The following is a 19,112-nucleotide window of genomic DNA, read 5'->3' on the forward strand; positions in this document are numbered from 1 at the left end:
GTGATCTGGGCTCACTGCAACCTCTGCCTCCTGGGTTCAAGCGATTCTACTGCCTCAGGCCTCCTGAGTAGCTGGGACTACAGGCGTGAGCCACCACGCCCGGCTAGTTTTGTATTTTTTTAGTAGAGATGGATTTCACCAAGTTGGCCAGGCTGGTTCCACCCTCCTGACCTGAAGTGATCCCCCGCACCCGGCCCCAGGGCCCTGATTAACCAAAGCCCTCAACACGGGAAGTGAAATCTCAGCCCATTTATCCCTCCATCCAGAGTGAATGAACAAATAAATACACTATTCTCAACTCTACTCACTGGGAGAATTTCTCTTTATTGCTGTCTTTTAGGGGCTCCCCTGAGTAGAGCTGTGGTGCAGCACCGTCCTTTTTAGTGCCAATGTATTATCTGTCCCTCTATGGACCATGGTCCCTGGGAAGGCAGCCAGACGACAGCAGTAGCTCGTCCCTCAAGGCCCAGAGCTTTCACGGGACTTCCTCCGGCCCCTGACCCCCCAGCCTGTGCCCAGCTCTGGGCAACCTCAGAGGCCCCAGGCCCAGGCGACAGCCACGGGCAGAGTGGCCGGTGCAGCCCAGCAGCCATGTCAGGTGAGCCAGAGCTGAGGGCGGAGTGGAGGAGCGGGCCCGGGGAAGGGCCTGCCACAGGTGTGAGGGTGGGGACTGCTCTGCTTTTGACCCCGGGCTCCCACAAGCTGGCCAGGTGAGGTGCTGCGTGTTTCTGCCGCCCAGTGCTGTGTGTCTTCAGGCAGGGCCCTGGACTTCTCTGAGCCAAGCCCCTCTGGATCCTGTGTGACCCAGGGAGACGCGTTGAGCTCTGGGTGGTGGGCAAGGGTCCTGCAGGGGTTTGGGGCCCCGTTCCCGTAAGCTCCAGTGGGAGCCGGACCCCAAGGGGCGAACTCCCAAGACGCCTCCTTGTAGAGCCGGCCAACAGTGGCCCCTCAGGGGCATCGGCCCCTTCCCAGCTGGGTGCCCTCACCCTGGAAGACCTGGGGCTCCTCCTGGCAGGAGACCTGGCCGGCCCCGAGACCTTGAGCCTGGAGGAGCTCTCGGAGAGGTATGAGTCCAGCCACCCGCCATCCACGGCCTCTGTCCCTGAGCAGGACACCGCCAAACGCTGGAACCAGCTGGAGCAGTGGTGAGCCCTGCGGGGGTCGCTGGGGCGGGAGGACCACACCACCGCCGCCGCCGCCACCTCTGCCTCTGTCTCCACGGCAGTCATCGTCAGACTCGCCCTCTCTCACCCTGGCCAGGGTGGTGGAGCTGCAGGCCGAGGTGGCGTGCCTGCGGGAGCACAAGCAGCGCTGTGAGCGCACCACACGGAGCCTGCTGCGGGAGCTGCTCCAGGTGCGGGCTCGCGTGCAGCTACAGGGCTCAGAGCTGAGGCAGCTGCAGCAGGAGGTGCGGCGGGCAGCCCAGGCCCCTGAGAAGGAGGCACACGAGGTGAGCGGCTCCCCCACCCGCAGGTCGAGCTGCCCCTTTCCTGGGTGTTGGGGGCAGCTGCGTCTGGGCCTGGAGCCCAGCTCACCCCTGCTGTCCAGGCCCAGAGCTCCCAGGGGCCAGTGGTGCCAGAGCTGGGTGGACTCCAGGGGCAGGTGCCAGACCCGGGCCTAGGTCCAGCCCACAGCCTCCTCTTCCTCCTCGCAGTTCTCTGGTCTCCAGAACCAGATGCAAGCCCTGGACAAAAGGTACCTCCCACACACCCAGGGGCACAGCCCTGGGGCGGGGGGGACGGTGGGGGGAGAAAGCAGTGGCAGGTGCGTTTGGGGGGATCCACATCTCCCGCGCGTCACTGGCGTAAGGGATACACATCCAGGTCCAGCTAGAAAGGGCCGGGTTTGTATGTGCCTGGGCGGCCCTCAGAGGCCCAGGAAAGCCGTGGGAGGTGGCCGCAGGGGCCTCTTGGCCAGACCCATAGCCCCCAGAGGCTGCTCAGCCCCCTTGGGCTTCTCGGGAGTGGCTTGTTGTGTCCCAGGCTGGTGGAGGTCCGGGAAGCCTTGACTCAGCTCAGGAGGAGGCAGGCGCAGCAGGAGGCAGAGAGAAGGGGCGCCGAGCAGGAGGCCGGCCTCAGGTGGGCGCCCACCACCCGCGGCTGGCTCTGGAGCTTGCGTGGGGTCGTTTGAGAGTCCCTGGCCGAGCCAAGACACGGGTACCCCTGTCGTGTGTCCCCAGTGACCCAGCGGGGCCCCCGCCCTCAGTGTCTGGGAGCCTGGGCCCGCTGCGGACCCTCCGTGGGGAAGAGACTCGCAGCAGCCCTTCCCCGCCACCAGTGCTGTGTTTCTCCTTCCTCTGTTTTCCTGGGGGCAGGGGGTGGGGGTTGTACACCTCCTGCCTGGCCAGCCTGTGGGTCAGCCTCACCCTGCTGGGTTCTCCGGCCAGCTGGGCTGGTGTGACTGCAGCCGGTTTCTCTAGGCTGGCCAAGCTTACCGACTTGCTGCAGCAGGAGGAGCAGGGCCGGGAGGTGGCCTGCGGCGCCCTGCAGAAGAACCAGGAGGACAGCAGCCGGAGGGTGGACCTGGAGGTGGCCAGGATGCAGGTACCACCAGGCCCAGCCTTCGGTGGCGGCCGCCCAGAGGACCGAGGAGGACACGTAGCCATGGCCATTGAAATCAGCTACAGCTGTAGACGATTTAAAACTCAGTTCCGGCCAGGCGCGGTGGCTCAAGCCTGTAATCCCAGCACTTTGGGAGGCCGAGACGGGCGGATCACGAGGTCAGGAGATCGAGACCATCCTGGCTAACATGGTGAAACCCCGTCTCTACTAAAAAATACAAAAAAACTAGCCGGGCGAGGTGGCGGGCGACAGAGCGAGACTCCGTCTCAAAAAAAAAAAAAAAAAAAAAAAAAAAAAAAAAAAACTCAGTTCCTCAGCCATACATGCCCGATTTCAAAAGCTTAGGCCAGTCGGGCGCAGTGGCTCACGCCTGTAATCCCAGCACTTTGGGAGGCTGATACAGGCAGATCACAAGGTCAAGAGTTCAAGACCAGCCTGGTCAACATGGCAAAACTCCATCTCTACTAAAAATCCAAAAAATTAGCCGGGCGTGCTGGCAGGCGCCTGTAGTCCCAGCTACTCGGGAGGCTGAGGCAGGAGGATCGCTTGAACCCAGGAGGAGGAGGTTGCAGTGAGCCGAGATCACGCCACTGCACTCCAGCCTGGTGACAGAGTGAGACTCCGTTTCAAAAAACAAAACAAAACAAAAAAACAAAAGCTCAGGCCATGTGGAGTGGCACACGCCTGTAATCCCAGCAGTTTGGCAGGCCGAGGCAGGAGGATCACTTGTGCCTGGGAAGTCAAGACCTGCCTGGGCAACACAGCAAGACCCCATCTCAAAAAATAGAAAGCTGAGTCGCCACGTGGGGCCAGCAGCTGCGCATCTGGGTGTCCTTCGTCCCAGGAAGCTGTCTGTGTCCTGCCGCCTCCACCCCTCCGCACACAGCCAGCACCTGCCTGGATCAACAGATCACACCCAGCCCTGAGGCCCCTTCCATGGCCACTTTCAGGATCCACCTTTCCCTACACGCAAAGCGGAGTTCACCTTCCTTGACATGAGTTCCTAGAACCCGGGGTCCCACCCATAGGGCCAGAGCGGCTCCCCCTCCCGCTGTGGCCTCAGCAGGGGCCTCCGCTATGGGTTGGGAGGGGACCGGGCAGCCGCACATTTCAGCAACTCAGGTCTGAGCTCCACAAATAGAGACCCGGGGACTGCAGCCAGCTCCCGTGCGCATCAGGCAGTACGCTGGGTGCGGGGCCAGGATTGCTGGGGCGCCCCAGCTGTCACCCACATAGCTCTGCTACCTGGAGCCGGCAGCCTCCCTCTCACTGCCCTTTGGGAAGTTATTGAGCGGCTGTGTGGAGCAGGCAGAGGTGCTGGGCTGAGGATTCCTGAGGTGCCAGGTGTGGGGGCGCTGCCGCTCACGAGGGCGTCTGCCTTTCCCTGAGCCTGGGTGTCTGAGTGCTCTCTAGGGCCAGAGCCAGGCCGACCTTCATCTCTGGTTTTGAGACGGGGTATTGCGTGGTTGCTCAGGCTGGAGTGCAGTGCTATGATCACAGCTAACTGCAGCCTCAACCCCCCAGGCTCAAGTGATCCTCCTGCCTCAGCCTTCCAAGTTGTGAGGACTGCAGGTGCATGCCATCATACCTGGCTATTGTTTTTTTTTTTTCTTTTGAGATGGAGTCTTGCTCTGTCGCCCAGGCTGGAGTACAGTGGTGCGATCGTGGCTCACTGCAAGCTCCGCCTCCCAGGTTCACGCCATTGTCCTGCCTCAGCCTCCCAAGTAGCTGGGACTACAGGCACCTGACACCACACCTGGTTAATTTTTTTGTATTTTTAGTAGAGATGGGTTTTCACCGTGTTAGCCAGGATGGTCTCGATCTCCTGACCTCGTGATCCGCCTGCCTTGGCCTCCCAAAGTGCTGGGATTACAGGCGTGAACCACGGCGCCCAGCCCGCCTGGCTAATTTTTTGATGTTTTGTAGAGACGAGGTCTCACTGTGTTGCCCAGGATGGTCTGAAACTCCTGGGCTCAAATGATCCTCCTGCCTCAGCCTCCCAAAAAGTTTTCTTTTCTTTTTCTTTTTTGAGATGGAGTCTCGCTCTGTCACCCAGGCTGGAGTGCAGTGGCGCGATCTTGGCTCACTGTAAGCTCCGCCTCCTGGGTTCATGCCATTCTCCTGCCTCAGCCTCCCGAGTAGCTGGGACTACAGGTGCCCACCACCATGCCCGGCTAATTTTTTTATATTTTTAGTAGAGACAGGGTTTCACCATGTTAGCCAGGATGGTCTCGATCTCCTGAGCTCGTGATCCACTTGCCTTGGCCTCCCAAAGTGTTGGGATTTCAGACGTGAGCCACCATGCCTGGCCTTTATTTTAATTTATTTTTTTCCCAGACAGTCTTGCTCTGTCGCCCAGGCTGGAGTACAGTGGCCTGATCTCGGCTCACTGCAACCTCCATCTCCTGGGTTCAAGTGATTCTCCTGCCTCAGCCTCCAGAGTAGCTGGGATTACAGACAGCTATCCATGTCTGGCTAATTTTTGTAGTTTTAGTAGATACAGGGTTTCACCATGTTGGCCAGGCTGGTCTTGAACTCCTGACCTCAGGTGATCCACCCGCCTTGGCCTCCCAAAGTGCTGGGATTACAGGTGTGAATCATTGTGCCAGCCACTGCTTGTTTTTGTAAATAAAGTTTTATTGGCACACAGGAACATTTTTTACATGTTGTCAATGTCTCCTGAGGGGGCTGTAACCGCCATGCTGAGAGGGTTACAACAGAGATCCCACGAGGGTGGACCTTGTACCATCTGGCTTTTTACAGAAAAATATCTACTCTAAGGCGGCTTCCTGGGGGGCAGGAGACCAGCAGGGGCTTGACCAGAGAGGAAGCTTCCCGGGTGGCGCCTCTCTGTGGCTGACGAAGGGCCTGTGCCGCCTGCCTGCCCTTTGGGTGTATGAGACGCAGGGACTGGGTCAGCTGCACCTCCCCTCTCCCCTCACCTTCAGACCCTTTGCAGCAGAAAAGCAGCTGTTGGGGTGGAGACAAGGCCCCGAGGCTCTGCCCAGCTTGCCTGGCTCCCTGTGCATGGGAACACCCGTGTGACATCCCTGCTTCCCTGTTGGGGCCTGGTGGTGGCTGGGGAGCCTTCCCTGGGTGGCATCGGTGGTGGGTGCCAAGTGTGTCTGGTCCCCACGTGAGCATGACCTTCCAGTGCTTCACGAACCCATGCCTGGTTGGTCACTGGGTATAGAGTGGTCCTGCCCGCCCTTTCTTCCGGCTGAGGGTGTGGTGGGCCTGGCTCTGCTGGGCTCGGGGACAGCAGGGGACCCCAACTCTGATGGAGACCACGGGCAGGAGGGGGACGGGCTGCGTGTCCAGCAGAGGCTGCACACGGGACAATGTGCCTCCGCCCCAGGCCCAGGTGACCAAGCTCGGTGAAGAGGTGAGCCTGCGCTTCCTGAAGAGGGAGGCCAAGCTGTGCGGCTTCCTGCAGAAGAGCTTCCTGGCCCTGGAGAAGGTGGGAGCCTGCCCGCGCCCGGCCTGCCCCGCCCCACTTTCCAGACGCAGACCTGCAGCTGACAGTGGGGTCTTGCCACAGAGAATGAAGGCCTCGGAGAGCTCGCGGCTGAGGCTGGAGGGCAGCCTTCGGGGCGAGCTGGAGAGCCGGTGGGAGAAGCTTCGGGGGCTGATGGAGGAGCGCCTGCGGGCCCTACAGGGGCAGCATGAGGTGGGGCCGGGCGGGCGGTGGACAGGTGGGGCCGGGGCTGGGGTGTGGGTCTCAGGGCGGTCTCCACCCCTTGGCAGGAGAGCCACCTCCTGGAGCAGTGCCAGGGCCTGGATGCCGCCGTGGCCCAGCTGACCAAGTTCGTGCAGCAGAACCAGGCATCGCTGAACCGCGTCCTGCTGGCCGAGGCGAAGGCCTGGTGGGTGTCCTGGGGCCTCAGGTGCTGTCAGGTGGGGAGACCCCCATGTCCCACTCAGGAGGGGGCCGCGGTGGCCGACTCAGCAGGGAATGACCTTGCCTCCCCTGAGCAGAGTGCTTGACCCCGAGGGCCGCGGCCCCTCCTCCCTCCCGTGCTTCCGTGGGGCCTCCCGTCCCTCACCTAGCCGGCTCTCCCGGGGCACTCAGCTGTGGCCGTGGGGAGTGAACCCGTGGTGGTGGCACTGTGACCGCACCCCATCTTCCGATCCCAGGGTCTCCTGGGAGGTTCTGGAGCCAGCAGCCAAGCTTCCCTCCCTAGCCCAGGGCTGAGGGGTGGGCAGGCTCTGCTGAGGGCATCTGTGTGTCCCCCAACCCCTAGGGATGCCAAGGGGCGCTTGGAGGAGAGCCGGGCCGGGGAGCTGGCTGCCTATGTGCAGGAGAACCTGGAGGCCGCACAGCTGGCCCGCGAGCTGGCCCGGCAGGAAATGCATGGCGAGCTGGTGCTGGTGAGGGGGTAGCACAACACGTCCCCAACGGGGTCCCCCATGCACACAGGATGGACGCTCAGCCAGGCCTCCCCGCACCCACCTGTCCCCCTTCAGCTCCGAGAGAAACACCGGGCTCTGGAGGCATCAGTGGCGCAGCTGGCCGGGCAGTTAAAGGAGCTGAGTGGCCGCCTCCCGGCTCTGAGCAGCCGGCTGGATCTGCAGGAGCAGATGCTGGGCCTCAGGCTGTCGGAGGTGCGCCAGGCAGCGGAGGGCAGGCAGGGCTATGGAGGGTCCCCACCGCGCCGGCTCTAAGCCCACCACTGCCCCCAGGGGAGAGGCCGGACAGGCCGGTCCCAAGCCTCCCATCCCACCCAGCGACTGTCCCCAGGGCCCGGGAGACCCCAAGCCCCAGAGGCTCCTGTGTTGGGCAGGGCGGCCACTGAGCAGCCTCGGCCCACGGCCCAGCCATGCGGGCAGTCACAGAGGGGCAGACAAGCGGCCTCCACTCCTCCTGCTCTTGTTCACTTTGTAACAGCTCTATTGAAACGGACTCACTCCCCACACGGTTCACCCGTGAGCGCATACGGTTCCGTGAGTTCCGTGTGTCTGTTCACAGTTTCAGAGCATTCATCCGCCAGAAAGAACCCCAGACCCGTCCGTGGTCATTCCCATCCCCACTGCCCCTGGCGACCGCCGGGTCCCTGCGTGTCTCGGTGGCTGCCTGTTCTGGCCATTTCCAGGAAACGGCGCCACGCACCGTGCGGCCGCTGCGGCGGTAACCCCCGCGGGCATCCCGTTTCCCGCTCCTCGGGGCCTCGTGCACAGAGCTTCGTCCCGTCCACCGCGGTGTAATGTGCGTCGCGTGGGCGCCGCCCCCCAGTTCCCGCTCATCCCCTGATGCATGCGTGCTACTGCGAGTGGGCGCCACCCTGCGTTTCCGGGCTGGATCCCACTGGGGCCTGCCCTGCCTCCCTTGGGCACCTGTGTGGTCCGAACAGCCCCCACGGGCCCTCGGCTGCCCAGGCCCTGCCTGGCATGTGTGTCTCCAGAGCGTGCTTGGCCAGGCTACCCTGGCTGCCTGCAGGCCTGTGCACAAATGTCTCAGAGTCGGAAGTGGGGGTGAGGGCTGCCTGCCCCCAGAGCTCCCCATGTCTGTCCATCCATCCGTCTGTGCTCCCTCTATGGGCTCTGTCCCTCACTGGGCATCTGTATCCCAGGCAAAGACCGAATGGGAAGGTGCAGAGAGGAAGTCTCTGGAGGACCTGGCCAGGTGGCAGAAGGAGGTCGCCGCGCACCTGCGGGGGGTGCGGGAGAAGGTGGATGGCCTCCCCCAGCAGGTGGGTGAAGGCACAGCCAGACTCGGTGTACTTTGGCGCGGGACCCTCCCTCACCGCGCCCGTCCTCTCCCTCTTGCTGTGTGGGCGCCGAGGCCAAGGCTGGTCCCAGACTGTGCCCTCTCCCTGCTCTGTGTTCAGATAGAGGGCGTCTCGGACAAGTGCCTGCTCCACAAGAGTGATTCGGACCTCAGGATTTCCGCTGAAGGCAAGGCCAGGTACAGCCTCCGGGGCCCTGGGAGAGGGGCAGGGGCTCTGCTGACCGCCACTGGGCGGGGCCAGTCCCCACGCTGCTCTCCACAAGCCCCCTGGTGTCATGACAGAGCCGTTCCCCCTGAGCCTGCACCCAGCCCAGCACTGAGCTCACCCTGCCACCCTGGGGCAGCCTCTGAGAAGCCTCTGAGAACTCTCCCTCTACCACCTTCCCTCCTGGAGGGGTGAGAGCTGAGCCCCCTCAAGCCCCCTTGACCCTGTGGTGGCTGTGGGAGTAGCCTGTGTCCCCGGTTCTGGCCCTACCCCCAAACACACCCCACAGCCAGCCCCAGCCTCTGGTGCCCACAGGGAGTTCGAGGTTGGGGCCCTGCGGCAGGAGCTGGCCACGCTGCTGTTGTCCGTGCAGCTGCTGAAGGAAGACAGCCCTGGGCGGAAGATCGCGGAGATGCAGGGCAAGCTGGCCACGGTAGTCCCGGGTCTGCCTGCACCCAGCTGGGAGAGAGGGAGAGCCGTTGGGTTCAGACGGGGCAGCCGCACAGAGAGGCAGGACCCCCGGCCTAGGGGGCATTTTCCAGCCGGCAGGAGATGCTCAGAAAACCACCTGTCAGAGGCTGGGGGCGGTGGCTTATATCCATAACCCCAGCGCTTCGGGAGGCCGAGGCGGGCGGGTCACCTGAGGTCGGGAGTTTGAGACCAGCCTGACCAACATGGAGAAACCCCATCTCTACTAAAAATACAAAAATTAGCCAGGCGTGGTGGCGCATGCCTGTAGTCCTAGCTACTTGGGAGACTGAGGCAGGAGAATCGCTCAAACCCAGAAGGTGGAGGTTGCGGTGAGCTGAGATTGCACCGTTGCTCTCCAGCCTGGGTGACAAGAGGGAAAGTCTGTCTCAAAAACAAAAAACAAACCCAGCTGCCCTGGGCCACCCCAGCTTGTCTCAGCCTCTGGAAGTTCTAAGTGGAGGCACTTTGCCTGGAGCCCCCACACTGGGGTGTCCGTGTGCAGCCACGAGGGCTGAAACAGCCCTGAGGCCTGGCCAGGCCCCTGCAGGGCCACTCTCAGGCTGCCCCTTCCTCAGCGGAGCTTGTCCCAGGCCCTGCGGGGGGGGGGGGGGGGCGGTGAGGACCAGCGTCTCAGCGGGTGGCCCCTGCCCAAGCTGTAAGCAAATATGGGGGGCGCCCGTGGGGACAGCAGGACGTCAGCAGACTGGCCCTGTCTGTGCCTTCATTGGGACCGTGTTTAGTTTCAGAACCAAATAATGAAGCTGGAAAACTGTGTCCAGGCCAGCAAGACTATCCAGAACCTCAGGTTCAACACTGAGGCCCGGCTGGTGAGGAGGCCCTGCCCGGCCGGCACCGCCCAGCTCCTACCCACTCCCTTGGCCCTGCCACCTCCCGCCTGCCCTGCTGCAGGCACCAGTGTCCGTCTGTCCAAGTGTCTGGCAATGGGCATGGTTTCCCTGAAGATAAATGGCTTCCAGGCTCCCGGTGGGAGATAAACCCCCTGTTTGCAGTCCCCTGCCCGGAGGTCTGGCTCCTGGGTGACACGGGCATCCCCGTCCCACAGCGCACGCAGGAGATGGCCGCCCTGCGGGAGAGCGTGCTGCGGCTGCGCAGTGAGGAGGGCCCGCAGACGCTGCTGGGCAGCTGGAAGGTGCTGCCATCCCTGGCGAGGCTGCGCGTCTTCATCAAGGACACGGTGCCAAGCGAGGTGGTGCCCGTGAACTGCTGGGGCGTGTACCAGGCGGTGAGGTGGGCAGCAGGGATCCTGGCGCGGCCTCCTGGGCCTTTGGATCCAAAGGGTCGGGGTTTGGGGCTGGGGGCCCGCGGGCAGCAGGTGGGCTGCGGGGGGTGGGGCAGGGGTGCAGGGGCCACGTGCCGCATCTCCGGACAGGTGGCTGCGGTGGAAGGCATCCCTCATAAAGCTCAGGGCCCTGCGGAGGCCAGGAGGGGTCCCAGAGAAGCCCCACAGCCAGGAGCAGGTGCAACAGCTCACACCCTCGCTCTTTATCCAGAAATAAACGAACCAGCCTTGTACTCATTAGAGCTGAGGTTCCCCGATGCGTGCCAGCGAACAGCCTGCCCAGGGCCTGTGGGGTGAGAGGGGTGGTGAGGCCCCGGGCAGCGGGGGTGCCCAAGGCTGGAGGGAGCCAGTCTCTTGAGCCCCACAACTCTTCCTGTCCTGCCCAAGCCCAGCCTGGCTTCAGGCTGTTGCTTTTCCTAGCACTTCAGCAGCCCCTCTCCTTCCCTGCCAGGCCCCCTAGGGCTGCCAGAGCCCCCCGGGGTGGAAGGGGCTGGGCTGGGGCCTGTCCAGAAGCACCTAGGCCTGCCCCCGCCAGGACCCCCATTGAGCCACCCTGCCCGGGTTGTGAGGAGGACCCGAGGAAGCTCCCTGGCCTGGGGCTCTCTGGCTCTGCCTCAGAGCCACTCCAGCCCAGCACCCTGCAGTGGAAGAACCTTCCAGCATCTGTGGAGGAGACAGCCCTTGTTTGCTCTTTTGGTTGGGCAGTGGGCCCCTCTTCCTGCCTCTCCAAGGAGGCCGTCGCTCATCTTGCGGTCGCCGGCCCTGCCACCTGCTGTCGGGGGGCTCAGGGGAGGGGCTGCAGGTTCTGGGCCGCTCAGCCCTAGGGCTCTGTGGGGTGGCAGGCAGTGGGAAGGCTGGTTCGGAGGGCTCTGTCCTCCATTGCCCTTTGCTGCTGACCTGGAATCTCTGGGACTGGCCCCTCAGCCTCCCCTGGGGGTCCTGGTGGGTGGATCCCCCTGAGCTCTTCTGTGGGCTGGGCTCTGGGGATCCCTGTGCCCCTCCAGGGGCTCTGCTGGGGCTGAAGGCCAGGGCGTGTCCAGGTCTGGGCACCACCCTTGCTGCTCCCACTGCAGCCCGGCCCTGGTGCCCTCTGGGTTTGCTCTGTGGCAGCTGTGAGGGATGGAGGAGGCTCTTCCCAGGAGGACGGGAGGAGAGTCCAGTGCCTCAGGGGCGGCCCCGCTACCACCAGCTGACTCCGACCCCAGTGCCTCGCTAGGCCTCGGCTGGCTGTGCCCCTTCCAGGGCTGGGGTTCCCCTGCCGGGCAGCTCAGGACAGGCCTCGGCGGACCAGCTGGCCAGCAGGTCACTGAAGTCAGGCGTGCCCGGGTGCAGCAGGCCCAGGGGGCTGGGGGCCGGCTCCTTCCAGAAGGACGGGGGCAGCTTCCTCTGGGCCATGGGGGTGATGTGGCCATACTTCCGCTCCAGCCTCAGGCTCCAGCCGGCCGCCGCCCTGGACCCCCAGTACTGCTGCAGCCCGTAGTCGAAGAGCTCGGCCAGGGGTCCCAGGGGCTGTGCCCTGTCCCCGGGGAGGCCCAGCCTGCACACCTGCCCTTGGGAGACCCCAGGCTCCGGGGTGCGCTCATCCTCCAGGGACCCGCCGCGGGCCAGGCGCACCAGGTCCGCGTAGTAGAGCTCCCGGGCAGTGCTGCCGGCTGGGCGGCTCTCAGCGTAGACGTCGCAGGCATCTGGGTCCTGCGCCTTGTCCTTGCGGCCAAAGTACCGCTGGATGTCGTCGCTGATGAGCTCTGAGAAGCGTAGCAGCTGCAGCGGCATCTCGGGGCTGCTGGGACCCTGAGGGGCTGCCTCCTCTGCGGCCTCTGCCCGGCCTGAGCTCAGGAGGATCTGGCTGCAGCCCTCCAGCCCCTCGCCCTCCTCCTCCCCCTCCTCCTCCTCTTCCTCCTCCTCCTCCTCCTCCTCCGAAGTCTCCAGGGGCTCTGGATCTGAGGGCAGGAAGGGGTGGTGGCGCAGCAGGGGCAGCTGGAAGTCGCACAGGGTCCGGATCACACCGGCGGCCATCTCCGCATGTCCCACGCTTCTGGGGCCTCCGGGGCAGCAGGCGCTGGCTAGGGAGGGAGGCAGAGGGGCAGGTTCCCTGTCAGGCCTGGCCATGCCCCCACCACCCTCGATTGCTGCACTCGGATCCCATACATCTATGGCCTCCCCCAGAGACCTTCCTCAGCTCCTGGGCTCCCAGCTGTGCTTGCTGAGGGCATGGATTGCCACCGGAGTGAGGCGTGGAGAGAGATGGGGTGGGCACTGTGGCCGCATGGCCGTGGCATGAGGGGGATGGCCAGCCAGGGGCTGAGACCTGCTGGACGGCTGGCCCAGGATGGTCACTGGATGGGAGCAGTGGGGTCCTGTCGTGGGGGGCATTTGGGGACACAGGGACATTGTGGGGACACTAGAATTGTGGTCACTTGGGAGGGGAGGATGCTGGGCGGGAGAGGGCAGTCCCTGGGGACGGGGCCTAGAGAAGCCAGGCAGGTGGGCAGGGACCCCCGCAGGCCAGGGCAGGGGGCTGGGGCTGCTGAGCCGGAGCTGGGCCCCAGGTTGGGCTGCTGTGGATCAGAACCATGGCTCTTGATCAAAGGGGAGGCGTCAGCCGTGACTGAGGCCAGAGCTGTGCAGCCCCTCTGGGGTTCTTCCGGGCCGTCACAGTCCCAAGGGAGCGGGAGGCAGCACCCCAGTGGCCCTAACTGGTGTGTCTCTGCGATGGTGAAGGCGGCTGGGGTGGGAAGTCCCTGGAGGGGTGGGCTCCAGGGGCCACTGCACTTGGCCAGGACGACTCAAGGGAGGCACCTGGATCAGGGGCCTGGCAGGAGGGTGTCTGGGCGGGGACTGTGGGGTGGGTGCAGCTCTCTTCTGGGCTAGCTGCCAGGTACAGCCCACCACACAGACAAGGGCTACCCAACCCCTCCTCGTGGGTGTCCCTGGGGCCAGGTAGCCTGAACCCATCTTGTCCGGAGCCTGTGGCAGGAGGGCAGAGGGAGGGAGATGGCTGCAGGGAGGGGGAGGGCTGTGGGGAGCGGGAAGGGCTGTGGGGAGCATCCACAGCACTGAGACCGGTGTTCCTCGGGGTCAGGATGTCTCCCCGCTGGCTGTCCAGAAGGTGAGCTATGAGGCCTCCTGACCTGGCCGGCCCAGCTGTGGTCCTGATCTCACTCAAGTGCTGGGGTCCCCATCGCAGGAGACGTCCAGTATCCTGAGTGCGGGACTTTGGGGCTGACTCCTCACGGATAGCCCAGACACAAGCGCCCTCCCATGGCCGTCTGCCCGGATGCCGGCCCAGCCCTGGGCCAGCCCAGCACTCTGGGGGACTCTCCCAGGGGTGGGTGGTCCCCGCAGAGCCCTGGGCAGAAGGACTCACAGACTCCAAGTCCCCAGTGCTGTGGTGGTCCCAAGCAGCGCCCGCCTCCCCCAGGCCCTGGCTCCTACCTGGCCGGGGCCACAGCTCTCGATCCACAGGCACACCCTCCACCTGGACACGAGCATTTATAGCTGCGCTCTGCAGCCGCCAGGGGCTGGCAAATATTTGGCAACAGCATTGTCATCGCAGACTGGGCAAATAGAGCCCGTTTGCTTTAGCGCCCGGCAACCAGGGCCCCGAGGAGGGGAGCACACCCCCGGCCTCACCTGCACACAGCCTGCCCGGGGACCGTGGAGTGTTTGTGCGGGCGCAGCTGGCTCACCCCTGGGCCCCGGGACCCTTATCTCTGCTGCTGACTGGGGCCCAGACCCAGCCTTGTCAAATAGGCGGAAAATTAAATTTCATGCTATTTTGAGTTCTGGAGTAGGCCTCTCTAGAGGGCATCCGGCCTTTGCAGCCAGCGGAGTGAACAGTGCTCCCGGCCACAGGAGGACCCTGGGGAAGGGGGAGGGGAAGGGAGCGAGGTCCCAGGGACCCCCAGCCAGGGCCCGGCACCTGCCCAGCTCCCCTGGCCATCGGGACCTCCTGGACAGCCGTGACCATCTCCACTGGCCCAGTGGTTACTGGGACACCTCTGGGCTGCCGCCGTCCACCTGCCCAGAGCTCAGAGATGTTTGCAATTGATCATTAATGGAGGAACCCCCTGCTTCCCCAGGCTTCTTCCCAGGGGCCTTCCTTCCTCAGTCGCAGCCACCCCTGGGGTGGGAATGGGGGGCTGGGAACCCTCCCCTCACCTATTGCTCCCAGGAAAGCCTCCCCGAGAAGTGTCCCCAAGGGCTTCTGCCGCTCCCACTGACTCCCTGGCTCCTCCTGGGCGCCCCCAGCTGGTCTACTGTGGGGCCATGTTAGCTTCCTGTGACTGCCGTGGCCATCGCCACAACCCCGGCGGCCTGGAGCGCAGGGCGGGAGGCCAGAGGTCCGGGCCCAGGCTCCCCAGGAGTGGCTCCTTGCCTCGTGGTTGTGTCTCCCCAGTCTCTGCCTCTGTCCTCACAGGGTCTTCCCTGGGAGTGTCCTCTGCCTTCCTATGGGGACCCCGTTCCTGGACTTAGAGCCCACGCCCACCCATTGTGCCCTCAGCTTCACCAGTTACACCTGCACGGCCCCCATTTCCAAATGAGGTCCCATTGGGAGACTCAAGGTGGACATGCATTGTGGGGACATGGCTCAGGCTGCACAGGCACCGCCCACATGTGACTGTCCCTGACCTTGGCGTTCACCAGATGTGCCCCTGCTTGGCACTGTGCTCCCCGGAGCAGCCCCCAGTGGCTCAGGTTGGGAGGACTCCACAGTGTCCTTCCCAGGGACTCCGGCTCTGAGGACGGGACAGCAGCCCCCAGCCTGGCCTTGGCCCCAACACTCCCTGTCCTGAGCCCCCAGCTCCTGGGCCTTCACCTTCCAGGGGCCGGGAGGGTTCTGTATGCCACTCCCCACCCCAGTCCTCACCCCTACGCTCCAGGCATCCCCCAGTCAGGTGGTAGACCCGCCCCTCTCACCTAGTGGCATCCAATACACAGGGATTTGGACATGGCCCAGCCCTTTTCTGTACCTGGGGACCCCTGGCTGACCTGCCCCGATTTCTCAGGCACCTAGAAGGCAGGAGATCCCAGAGGGCCTCAGGCAGCCAGTGCAACCAGTGTCCGGGGGCTGCAGTCAGGACCCCTGGCTTCGAGGGAAGGGACAGGAAATTAAAAGTTCAAGCTTAAGAGTGAGATCCTGCAGAGGGCAGGCCGGCGGCCTCCACGTGGGTCTCATGGTGAGAGGTGGGGTCACCTGCAGGTCCCAGGAGAGGCTGCTGGGAGTGGGGACAGGGACGGCATCGGCATAGCTGCCAGTTATGGCTTCTCTTTACTGCTCCTTCACAGGCAGAAACCGAGCCCATGCCCTAGTGAGCTCACAGCCCAGGTGACCCCACAGCCCAGTAAGCCCACAGCCCAGTGAGCCCGTGCCCCAGGTGAGGTGCATCTGGCCATACTCAGCCCTGAGTGTCCAAACCATGTAGAGACCTCTGTCCCTGGCTTCATGGGGGCCGCCCTGAGACTCCAAGGTCTGAAGATGCTTGGTCAGGCCCTGGCTGTGGGGGGCTTTGCCAGCCTCACCAGCTCCCCTCTGATCCAGCCGTCATTGAGGACCCGTGGCTGCCCAGGGTTCAGGGTCCTAGACTCCCATCTCTGACCAGATAGCGCCCCTGCCCCTACCGATCTGGGGAGCTTCCAGCCTGGCGCCCTGGGTGCGTCCGCCCTGGTGTGCTCAGAACCTCAGGGCCAGATCTGCAGAGGATGGGGGTTCTGCCGCTCCTGGCAGTGACTGCAGTGCCCTCTGCCGCATGCCGTGCAATGGCCGGGGTCTGCGGAGGGAAGGGTGGGAGCCAATCCAGCCTGGGGTCTGGCACTGCAGCCTCCACCTTGCTGGTCTTAGCAGGGATGGCGTCAGCAGGAACCCCGAGGGAACTTCAGTGGAGGACCCAGAAGGGCCCCTGGGCCCCTGTGTTCTGCCCTGAAGGGCGCGGGCGGCGGGAAATGGCGAGCTCAGGCTTCGGGCGCAGGTGGTCCCCAGCTTGCTCGGTTACCAGCCTTGCTGTCCTGTACACTGAGGGTGAAGAAATGAGACCCAGCCCTTCATGAAGGAGGTGGGTGCGGGGGCTCGACGGGCAAGCCTCGGGAAGCAGAAGGGGTTCCCACAGAGCGGACAGCCTGGAAACACTGGCCCTGTGATGGCCCCAAGATGTCTGTGCCCGAACCCCCAGCACCCACACAGCTGAGGGACCGCGAGTGTGGCTAAGCGAACGACCTTGAGACGGGAGATCACCTGGCGGATCCTTGTTGGAGGGAGGCAGGAGGCTGAGAGGATGGAAGAGGCCACGCTGCTGGCTTTGGAGCTGGAGGCAGCGGCCAGGAGCCGGGACGCGGGAGCCTCTGGATGCTGGCGGGGCGGGAGCTGTGGCTGCCTGAACCTTGGTCCTTCCCCCGCTCCTGCGGAGAAAGCCTCAGCGGGGTGACCTGCTTCCCCAGAAGCACGCTGCTGCTGCCCCAAGGCCCTGGGTTTTCCCGCCATCCTGTGACTCGGGCGCTGGGGGCCTGCCTGTGACCATGCCCAGAGCCGTCTGGATGCTCGTCTCTGCCTGACAAGAAACCACAGAGAAAACCCCAGTCTGGGATGGAAAATGCTAGAGTGGGCACAAACCGGAGGAGACAGGCATTTGGGAGGAAGCACTGGGGCAGAGCAGTGTGGGGCTGGCACGGACACCCCGGGAGCTGGCCGGAGGCTCAGGGGTGACAGTGCCACTGCACTGGTCCAAGCGGGCAGCGAAGGGGAATGCAGGGGTGGCCGGAAGGGCGAAGGTGGGATATGGGGAGTCCCTGGGGGAAGGGTGGATGAATTCACCCCTAGCTAATTAGTCCCCTACCCCTGAGTGCTGAGACTCAGGAGGCCTGCAGGTGCAGGTGACTACGGTTTCTGGTGAGGCTGGATGGGGCGGCAGCCTCTGGGGCATGTGTGACAGTGGAGAAATACACATCCCACACCACCGCCTGCCCGTTTCCTGCCTGGGGTAGGGCGGGCAGCCAGGGCCAGGCTGAGGAGCACAGGAGGCCTGGCAGTGGGGCTGGGCCCAAGCGACTTACAGCATCTGCGGCCAGTGTACCTCTCATGGGGGGCAGCATCGGGCCGACGGAGCTCCCCACCCACAGCTCCCTCCCCTTGCTGTGGGGCCTCAGGCCCAGGAGGAAGGCGCTGCCCTTCTGAGTGCAGCGTGCCTGCTGTGCCCACGCACCCCATCTTGATCTTCCTGGAGAAAATCAATAGCTCCAATATGCCAGCTCTCAAGAGGCTCTCACCCGCCATTAGGCACACGAGGGCGGCAGCCTCCGTTGCCCGCTAGCGGGACATTAGGGCTCCTGTGAAATGTCTCTGTGTGCTTTGAGATAAACGAAGGCTGAGGTGTTGGTTTACTTCCCTGGGGGAGGGGGAGGATGAGAGCCGCTTCCCGGGCGGGGCCAGCGCCAGCTCCACGTGGACGCGCCAAGGAGAGCAGGGCCCCAGGGACACAGGCGCCCCAGCACATCTGGCTGTGGCTTTTCCCACCTGGGGCCAAGCAAACACACAGCGTTTGGGGGGTGTCACTGTCCACCAGCCAAAGGCCACTGGGGGCAGATGGGCAGCATGGGAGCCGGTGGTGCGCTCACGCCTGGAGTCCCAGCTCCTCCAAAGTGGGAGGATGAGCCCAGGAGTTTGAGACCAGTCTAAGCAACATAGTAAGACTCTGTCTATACAAAAAAATATAAAAATCTGGCTGCGCGCAGTGGCTCACGCCTGTAATCCCAGCACTTTGGGAGGCCGAGGAGGGTGGATCATCTGAGGTCAGGAGATCGAGACCAGCCTGCTCAACATGATGAAACCCCGTCTCTACTAAAAACACAAAAATCAGCCGGGCATGGTGGCGGGCGCCTGTAGTCCCAGCTACTCGGGAGGCTGAGGCAGAGAATCGCTTGAACATGGGTGGCATAGGTTGCAGTGAGCTGAGATAGTGCCATTGCACTCCAGCCTGGGTGGCAGAGCGAGACTCCATTTCAGAAAAAAAAAAAAAAAAAAAAAGATGCAGGAGTGCTCTGGAGTGGCTGCTGTCAGGAGTGGGGCCCCTCTGGCTGGGCATCTGTGTTTGTGTCTACAACCCCACAACCAACCGCCACACACTGGGTTTCCTCAGGGTTCCGGAGGACGCAGGTCCAAAGCCAAGATGTCAGCATTGCCTCGCTCCCGCCGAGGGCTCTGGGGAGAATCCATTCCGTGCCTGTCTCCCCTCCCCTGTGGTGGCCAACGCTCCTGAGCATGCCTGGGCTGTTGGCACGTCACTCCAACTGCCACCGCTGTCATCGCCTTGGCCTCCCCGCGGGCGTCTCTGTCCTCTCCCCTCCTCAATTTGTGTCCTGTATTTCTTGTAAAGATGGGGTCTGTGTTGCCCAGGTTGGTCTCAAACTCCTGGGCTCAAGCAATCCTCCTGCCTCTTCCTCCCAAAGTACAAGGATTAAAAGTGTGAGCCTCCACGCCCGGCCTCTTCTCACCTTCTTTTAAGCGCTCTGGTCATTGGATTTAGGGCCCACCCTGGTCCAGAAGTGCCTCGTCTTAACTAATGACGTCGGCAAAGACCCTGTTTCCAGACAAGGTCAAGTTCTTGCGTTCTGAGGGGATGTGAATTTGGGGCACTGTTGAACCCAGGGTGGCGTCTTCCTGTCCTCACAGTGGGCTGAGGTTTCACACTCTTCCCAGGTGTCTCATTTCTGTTTGAGACTGAGATTAACGTGGTAGCTTGGCCCCTCAGAGGCTGGCCCGCCCCCGAGTGAAGCCTTAGCCCCCGCCTGTACCTCCCAGCCCTGCCCCCGACTCCGCTGTCCTGGGGCAGCTCGTGCTCAACCGCCCAAAACCAC

The 19,112-nt window shown here is 63.6% G+C and overlaps 2 protein-coding genes across 4 annotated transcripts; one reads left to right on the plus strand and one right to left on the minus strand.

The window, feature by feature from the left end:
* Positions 1-418: 418 nt before the first annotated feature.
* On the plus strand, positions 419-10,575 carry CCDC154 (coiled-coil domain containing 154). Its single transcript, XM_030924287.1, has 17 exons — positions 419-598; positions 1,016-1,145; positions 1,261-1,450; positions 1,655-1,695; positions 1,983-2,078; positions 2,420-2,543; positions 5,920-6,021; positions 6,103-6,231; positions 6,309-6,427; positions 6,806-6,932; positions 7,029-7,166; positions 8,132-8,251; positions 8,390-8,466; positions 8,810-8,927; positions 9,706-9,792; positions 10,029-10,213; positions 10,356-10,575. Exons 1-17 carry the CDS (start codon positions 592-594, stop codon positions 10,480-10,482), a joined length of 1,917 nt encoding a protein of 638 aa, XP_030780147.1. The 5' UTR covers positions 419-591; the 3' UTR covers positions 10,483-10,575.
* On the minus strand, positions 9,702-17,588 carry PERCC1 (proline and glutamate rich with coiled coil 1). 3 transcript variants are annotated; one of them, XM_030924289.1, is made up of 4 exons: positions 17,313-17,588; positions 16,498-16,810; positions 15,888-16,278; positions 10,494-12,328 (listed from the first exon to the last, which is right to left on the minus strand). In XM_030924289.1, the coding sequence occupies exon 4, from the start codon at positions 12,279-12,281 to the stop codon at positions 11,478-11,480; it is 804 nt and encodes a 267-aa protein (XP_030780149.1). In that variant the 5' UTR covers positions 12,282-12,328; positions 15,888-16,278; positions 16,498-16,810; positions 17,313-17,588; the 3' UTR covers positions 10,494-11,477. The 3 variants fall into 3 exon arrangements, 2 of the variants coding, with proteins under 2 accessions (XP_030780149.1, XP_030780150.1); XR_004055308.1 differs by lacking the exons at positions 15,888-16,278; positions 16,498-16,810; positions 17,313-17,588 and having other exon boundaries at positions 9,702-10,551; positions 10,919-12,882; XM_030924290.1 differs by lacking the exons at positions 15,888-16,278; positions 16,498-16,810; positions 17,313-17,588 and adding an exon at positions 15,258-15,289.
* Positions 17,589-19,112: the final 1,524 nt, after the last annotated feature.

Source organism: Rhinopithecus roxellana, chromosome 20 (assembly GCF_007565055.1).
Source record: "Rhinopithecus roxellana isolate Shanxi Qingling chromosome 20, ASM756505v1, whole genome shotgun sequence".
In the NCBI taxonomy this organism is placed as follows: domain Eukaryota; kingdom Metazoa; phylum Chordata; class Mammalia; order Primates; family Cercopithecidae; genus Rhinopithecus; species Rhinopithecus roxellana.

What these genes read in the sequence shown, in the direction of transcription:
- CCDC154 (XM_030924287.1), top strand. An exon ending in GAGCAGGAGGCCGGCCTCAG is followed by an intron (nt 2,079 to 2,419) that starts GTGGGCGCCCAC and finishes CGGTTTCTCTAG; the next exon opens with GCTGGCCAAGCTTACCGACT. An exon ending in GGCGTGTACCAGGCGGTGAG is followed by an intron (nt 10,214 to 10,355) that starts GTGGGCAGCAGG and finishes ATCTCCGGACAG; the next exon opens with GTGGCTGCGGTGGAAGGCAT.
- PERCC1 (XM_030924289.1), bottom strand. Translation starts at nt 12,281, where the DNA reads ATGGCCGCCGGTGTGATCCGGACCCTGTGCGACTTCCAGCTGCCCCTG.